Source organism: Montipora capricornis, chromosome 10 (genome assembly GCF_036669925.1).
Source record: "Montipora capricornis isolate CH-2021 chromosome 10, ASM3666992v2, whole genome shotgun sequence".
Classification (NCBI taxonomy): domain Eukaryota; kingdom Metazoa; phylum Cnidaria; class Anthozoa; order Scleractinia; family Acroporidae; genus Montipora; species Montipora capricornis.
Window position 1 is genome coordinate 38134046 of NC_090892.1, and position 7500 is coordinate 38141545.

A 7500-nucleotide genomic window follows, 5' to 3' on the forward strand; every position below is an offset into this window, starting at 1 on the left:
TAAAATGCCGATCAAGATCATTTACCGAATACCATTTCTGTGGTGTAAAGAGAGTGTTTTTAAAGACAGTAACGTGGCATTGTAAATTTTTTATCTTACATTCTGGTGTATTTTTGGTTTTTTGCTGGCCAGTTTTCAACAAAACGTGTATGAGTTATTAATTCATTCCTTGATTTCAATAAAGGTCTTAAGTTCCACGGAAACGATTCCTTTATATCTAACTTGCGTCGATCACTTGTTTGTTTTTATTTGGCATTTATTTCTGGCAATTTCTACTTCAATACCCAAGGAGGGGAGGAAGGGGGGGGGGGGGTGGAGTGGGTTATCGAATGTGACAACTTACCTCCTTAGAGAAGAGACTTAACTGATTTTATTTCATGAATCACACATTTTCTTTTGTTATTCAACATCCTTTATTTAACTTACATACTTCATGAACATTTAACTAACTGAAAGTCCGGGGAGGGCTTGATAATGTAGCAGGGAAGAGCGGGGCTGATGAATTGAATAAATTGCTAATTATAAATGCAAGGGCAACATCTATATAAATACCCGGTATTTATCTGTATATTGCCCTGCTGCCCTGGGCAATATACAAATAAATCCATTCCATTTATAATGAACAATTAAAGCAAATCATACACGTCCTTTGACCCCGCCAAACATTCTGAAAAAATTTCTCCCTTTAACACAAATATAGAAATTTATTCTGCAACTATAGAAAATACAGTAGTATCCCATATATCATGCAGGCTAGGTGTTCACTCTTAGAAAATTTTGTCTTTGGATATTGCAAACGAGCAATTCTGGAACACAACACTGTTTGATCCTTTCACAGTCGCGTTGTTGTCATCTTGGCAAAATCTTTTCACTTCGTCATCAAGTAACTGATCTTCTTCTCTTTTTAACGAGGACTCGGCTTCCCTTCCTCCTACGGATCCTTCGGATCGACAATTTAATGCTTTAGAAATCTCAATTTTGGTAGAGACATCAGGCCTCTGATACCTTTGTGAAGATCTGATATCTCGGTGGCCCGTCCGCTCCATAATCGACTCATCTGAGATTCCTTTTTCCAGTCCACTTGTTGCTGTGGTGGCCCTCAGACTGTGATTGCTGAATTGGCCCTGTAGGTCTTCGTCTTTACACATTTTGCTAACAACGTTTGCAAGAAGCAACCTAACAGGAGTATTTTGCTTAAGGAAAATGTTGTCGTCATTATCCATTGCCGCTCTCACAAGTGTACTGGCCCCCCAAAAAATACCAAGACAAAAATAAAGACTAGTGCACGACTGATAAAACCTCGCGAATGTCAGTCGTGCAGTAGTCTACTTGACTTTCATAAATATTTTAAATCAATTTTGACTGATCACGATCTTCTCTGATCCAACGCTTTGCAAGACTTATCGTCCACGGTTTTTGCAAAGGTTTTAAAACCTCAACTTCACTAATGCTCGAAGTAATACGTGACATATTACAGTCGCGTTACCTGCGCAGTAACGTTGCGCACAAACAATTAGCGCGAACGTCCTTACGTTTTTCAAGCTGAAAATCACTAACATATTGAAATCAAGTGGGTGGGGACTTGAAAGGAGTGAGTTGCCATGGGAACAGATTTTTTTATAGCCATGGGTGTGTTTCCTGTAGAACTATTAGACTACCAAGTTAAAATGGTCTGTGCTGCAAATTGGCCAAGGTAGCTCTATTTATATACTCAATATAATATTGGGTTGAGTGTATGACGTCATCAATCATCTAATTTGTATATTTTACCCATTTTTCAAACTTAAATATCTCCGGAATTAATGAAGATATTTGCAAACGGTAAATGGCGTTTTTGTTATTTCATGGAATTATATGTGATACACTCAAAAAATCAAGGAGTAAAAATTTGATCATAGTACCACTTTAACCGATTACAGTGTAATGTGAAGTGCTAAGTTTCTACCCCATATGAACCATGGGAGCTTTAGCCGTACGAATGAAAATGGGCCCACGCAAGGACAGAAAAAAACTATGACCAGGGTAGGAATTAAACCTACGACCTTCGGGTTAGCTCACCGCTGCTCTACCGACTGAGCTACAAGGTCAGACGGAAGCAGGCCGTGGGAACTGAAGATGTTTAAGTCACGTCAATGAACATACACAAGTACAAGGAAAGACGTAATCTTTCCTTGTCTTTAGAGAAGAACTCGTTATGATTGGCTGATATGCCCCATCCAGTCACTTATAGGTTGCATGCTTACGTCAATTTGTGTCACAACTTTTCTCTCCCTTCATTGATGTTGCCACTTTTGCCATCTTGTAATAACTCCTATTAGTAGTAATATCCACTCAACTGACTTGGTAACGTTAGAAATGGAGCGTTCTGATAGGTGGGTTGAAACGTTCGTGCCAAAAATGGAAGAGAAACCCCTGGGGTCAGCTGGGGTCATAGTGTTCCCGTGAAGTGGTTTACTACAGACAAGTTAACAAACGACTTGCTACAAAATGCGACAAATACAACATAATTTATGACAGTTGGAATTACAAGACTTACAAATTAGGAAAACGTGTCATTACAAATTGACAATAGGTACGTGGTTACAAATTTGACAATAGTTATAACAATTTACGGCAGGTGCTACAATTCACGACAACTGTTATTACAATTCACAACAGTACAACCGTGAACGTGATATGTGCAATAATGAGTGGTGCGATGATTCTTCGGCAACAAGTCGGGCCAGGGAACACTACAACTGTAATGGTAAGCAACCATGTTTCGACCGGTCCAATCGCACCAACCCATTTCCCAATCAATGAATTGGCCGCTCTGTCTTCTTTTGAGGTCTATGGAAAGTGAAACCCTTCAAGATCGATGATCAGGCAGACAAGGTCTAACAAAGATTGGGTCATGATGGACGAAGAAGACTCAGCTGTAAAGGTAGGATCGTTTCGGGTTTTATTTAGGGTCGAGGCCATGGTAGACCACGAATAGTTCTAATGACCTCGAACGACCTTTGGAGGAACCTTTGGAGGAACCAATCTTCAGAGAGATAACTTCATTTGGGAAAGGATAAAAACAAGGAGACGACTCTTGAAGCATCCCAGGGGCAGAAGACGATGAAGCGGAGCAAAAAGGGAAATCACGCGCCGGATTTCAAGCCGCGGAGAAGCGCGACAGAAAGGGGCCGACAAACGTAAGAAGGAGCAAAAGGAGAATGAGGAGGCAGACTTAAATGCCATGGCCCAAGAATTGAAAGCCTTGTTGGCTTTGGTGCCATACATGGACGATCTCCCCATGTACCAGGAAATGATTTGTTTGCTTGTTTATTGGCTTCGTCGGAAAAGTACATAAAACCATGAGTTACACTAAAGCAAACTTTAAGATATAAAGATAAGGAAATACGACTAACTATAATCACTCATGAAAAAAGGTAATGGCAAGGTGCGACCCGGAATTGCAAAAATCAATGATGCGCAGAATATATGCGCGGTAACAATAGGTGGCATCGTCCTTAAATGCCTTAATTGTACTCATAGCTTTGGTAGTAGATGGCAGAGTGTTCCATGTAGTTCTGCAGTTCTGATAAAGAATGAACTTCTAAAGTAATCCTGTTTGTGAGGATATAATACTCATTGTTCCAAAATGGCCTCTCTTATGGCCTCTCTTTCAAACGTAATTTTTTTTTAAGAATAGCTAACCTTGAACGAGGCCGTAAGGGTAATTTGCATGGAAACAAAAAAATACTAAAATGGCGGCCATTTTGGAATAAGGTGTATAAGGCCCGTTTCAGACGTCGAACTTTACATGTGCCGAATCTAATGCAAATGAGAAAAATCTATTAATCTCGCTCATTTGCATTAGATTCGGCACATGTTAAGTTCGAGGTTGAAACGGGCATTAGATATAATTGTTGGGATCATAACTACGCGTTCTGTAACGTTGCTCAATTGTCATTAAGTAATTATCAATATCAACTGAAATAAGACCTTGCCTCGACTTGAAAAATAAAAGTAAATCAGTTCAGTATAAATTTGGTGGCTCTTCTTTGAACGTTTTCCAAGAATGCACGATGTTTGACAGTGTAGGGAGACCGCAGGCTGCTATTGTAGTCAAGGTCCCATCGAACCAATGCGCAGTAAAGGAGTTTTCCCTTTGAGGAATACTGCAGACTATACATCCTTTTAAGTAGGCCAAGAGTTCTATTCGCTTTTGCAACAGTGACATATATGTGCCTTGGCCATGACATATGCATGTCGTTGGATACTGTCATTCCAGTGTCAGTGATGGTTGATACGCGTTCAAGCTGTCGGCCATCGAGTGTGTAATACCTGTTGGTAGATGGAGACTCCTTCTTGGATATGTGTTGTACCTTGCGTTTAGCTTTATTGGACTCCATAGACCAGTCCTGGCTCCACTTGAGAAGGCATTCTAAGTCATTTTGAAGCAGGTTTTCACCACCAGGCTGGTCAACTTCTCGATGCAGTTTGGAGTCGTCCGCAAAGAGTATACGATGGTTGAGTTGCAAAACATATAATCGGGGAATCATTGAAGTACACAAGGAACATAAGCGACCCGAGAATGGACCCTTGAGTCACTCCGGATGACACAGGAAGCTATCAGCCGCAGCCATCTATAACAACTCTTTGTTGTCTGCCATTGAGGTAACTCTGAAGCCAAGAGAGCATTGATCCGATGTTCCCGCATCGTTCAAGCTTTAATAACAACAGTGGTGATGTCACTCCAGCACCACCACTATCGACACCCACGCAATACATCGTCTCATGCGAGGACGGTTTGAAACTTTGCCGGTCTTGGAATTCAAGATGGAGGAACAATGGCTGGCAGATCTAGTGGAGATGCTACATTTTGAAACATTGGAATGTGGAGTATTGTTATTTGTTGATGATGATCAACGTGTTGTCCAGATACACTTGAGTGAACCCTTTGAAGAACAAGACGGGGCCCACCGTAACTGAAGGGTTTCGGAAGAATTTACGATAAGCCGAGGGATGTCGTCTGTTGCGTTTACAGGCCGATGCTGGCAGACTTTCAAAATGCTAAGTTTTTTTTTTTTTTGGAAAATTTAGGGATTCGTCGCTTTTCATGCTACGGGTATGGAATAGATCAACCGTACCGTATTTTCTTGCCCATGGTGCTCCGAGCACGCGCCTTTGGCGGGCGGAACTCCGCTGCAAATCATCATGGATGAAGTTCAGTACCAGGCTGCCTCAAACGCTCCCACACGTAAAACAGGTCTTTTATTTCTTATTAACTGCTCCTCTTTAAAAAAAAATCCTTGCCTTGTCTTTTATCGTGAATCATGTATTTTTCTCATTCATCGTTTAAAACTTTAAATCCACCAATCAGATTGTTGAATGTTTGGTGGGAACGTTTGAATCCACCAATCAGGCTCGGGTTGCTCTAAGCATGGCTAGCGCTAACCAGCGCTAAACACCATGGAAACCAGTTGGTTCTGATACCTCTTAACCAATGGTTAGCACTAAGCAGGCTTCGAGCAACCGGTCCCAGAACGCTCCATTTCTAATGGTTTAAACCGAGTCAGTTGAGCCGACTTTACTACTTCTACTTTTTTTTTCTGTAAAATATGGAAAAACTCTAATGTAATGATTTTTCCAAAGACCAAAAAGACAATTCCTGTGAACTATCAAATTTTGAGCTTAAGAGTTCGGACACTTGGAGAAGACCGAAAACAGCAACAACAGTCACAACTGTTCCGAGATAAGAAATTACAGCAAAGTTTTGAGCGATTTGCCGACAGAAAAATAACGGTGTTGCTTGAAGCAACGTGGGAGAGAGGTGATTTATTTTAGTGAAAGCGTTTAATGTGGTAACAACCTTATTTATCAATAACCTTATTTGCCATGATATGGGTGAGTTTTCTGTTTGTTTGATGATGTTCTCCCAAAGCTTAGAGATGCTAATATATAATGCCACTGTAGTGACATGTTTAACTGGATGAAGCCTCCAACAAATAAACTCACCACACTGATTACCCATCACTGGTTATTACATGTGGCAGAGGTTACCGTTTGGCCTATGTGAATCTTGATGGTGTATTCAAGATTGCTGATGAGCCGTCGTCATTGTAGGGTTAGGCAGCTGAGAAACAAATGCTATCATTAACAGTTGGCAGAGTTATCTGACTTATTGGTGAAAAAATGTGACCACGAGATTATCAAGAACCAAGCGCAGGTGAGCATCACTTAATTCCAGTGGAACAAATACTATAACGTTATAGAAAAACAAAGTTACCCTGCCCAATATCCGATGGGGATCCTAAATATACCAGTCAAAGATAATAAGCTGGGATATTGCACATATTTATTTACCTCGTTTCCCATTCACGAGATGATGTAAAAACTAAATCCTTCCTGATCAAAAGTTAATTAAGTAACAAGGATGATGGGGATCTGTACGAAGCTATGCTAGAACAAAGTAATGCTCATCACCAAGACAGGCCCGTGTCCAGCATAAATAATGTTCAACTGCGCGACACAAAGTTTCTCACTATTTGTTTCAAAATTGCCCAAATTACATTTTTGAAATATATTTAACAGGCACTTGAACTGACTAACTGCTTTCTTGATTCGAGGGAATCAACACGTGATTTTCGAATGTCATTAATTAGGCAGTTCGCTTCTCCGCAGTTTACCGCTTTTTCAGTCTAAGCTCCAAAACGAATGTAATTTTTACTTTCTTTCGAGTTTCCGTTTCGTGTTAGCCCGCCTTAGTAGTGTATATGTTGTGGTTTAGTTTTCTTTTTAGTTTGAATTTTTCTCAAACCGGTTCAATTTTTTTTTTCAAGCCAGTTTAAATTTTTTAAACTGTTTTTTTAAGCTAGTCTCTAAAAAAGGGATTTTTCTTTTTTTGGGGTTTACTTATAAAAACAGGGGCTAGGTTTTTTGGGGGATCTGAAAAAGAACTAGACATCTTTTCGTCCCTTCTACTCACCTGCCCCTCCCTGATGCTCCCTAGTGCCTTTATCCTACCCCACCCTTCCAGCACACCTCTAACCCCCCTTATGTCCACCCCCTCTACACAACACTATTCAAAGACATTTCATATTTCACAAGACTACCACTCACGAGAACTTAATCTTGAACTCCCTACCTCTGGATCTGCTGCCTACTCCTTAATCCACTTGATCAAGATCCTCACTCCCCTGACTAAGACTACATTTGCTTTTACTCTTTCCAGCTTTACGTTGTAATTTTGGGACAGAGTTTGAACTGGGTGTATCGAGAGAAACACAAAAAAGAATCATGACTTTAATTTCTCATTCGGCCGTGCCAAGCCTCCTTGAGTTGAGCTCAATTACACTGTGACACGTAGAGGCCGGTGCTTGTATCGGGAAAGGGGGGAGCGGGGTGCGGGGTACTAAGCCCCTCTTTAAGTGTAGAACATGTGTTTTTTATTTTGAATTCAATTATTTCATTATGGTCGAAGATGAATTTGAGGCGTAACAGCTAACAAGTGTTCGTTCGATAAGAGTC

General features: G+C 40.6%; 2 protein-coding genes across 2 annotated transcripts in view; one reads left to right on the forward strand and one right to left on the reverse strand.

The window, feature by feature from the left end:
• The window catches only part of LOC138020783 (latent-transforming growth factor beta-binding protein 1-like), a 95943-nt gene extending 95770 nt beyond the window's left edge, over positions 1-173 (forward strand). The window contains exon 12 of the mRNA XM_068867708.1: positions 1-173. This exon is cut by the window's left edge and continues 238 nt beyond it. The gene's annotated coding sequence lies outside the window, so the exon portion shown is untranslated.
• A 3828-nt stretch (positions 174-4001) lies between these two features.
• Positions 4002-4532, reverse strand: LOC138020784 (uncharacterized). Its single transcript, XM_068867709.1, has one exon. The coding sequence runs from the start codon at positions 4530-4532 to the stop codon at positions 4002-4004; it is 531 nt and encodes a 176-aa protein (XP_068723810.1).
• Positions 4533-7500: the final 2968 nt, after the last annotated feature.

Bases quoted from the DNA above. Each gene is read 5' to 3' on its own strand.
- LOC138020784 (XM_068867709.1), bottom strand. From the start codon at position 4,532: ATGATTCCCCGATTATATGTTTTGCAACTCAACCATCGTATACTCTTT.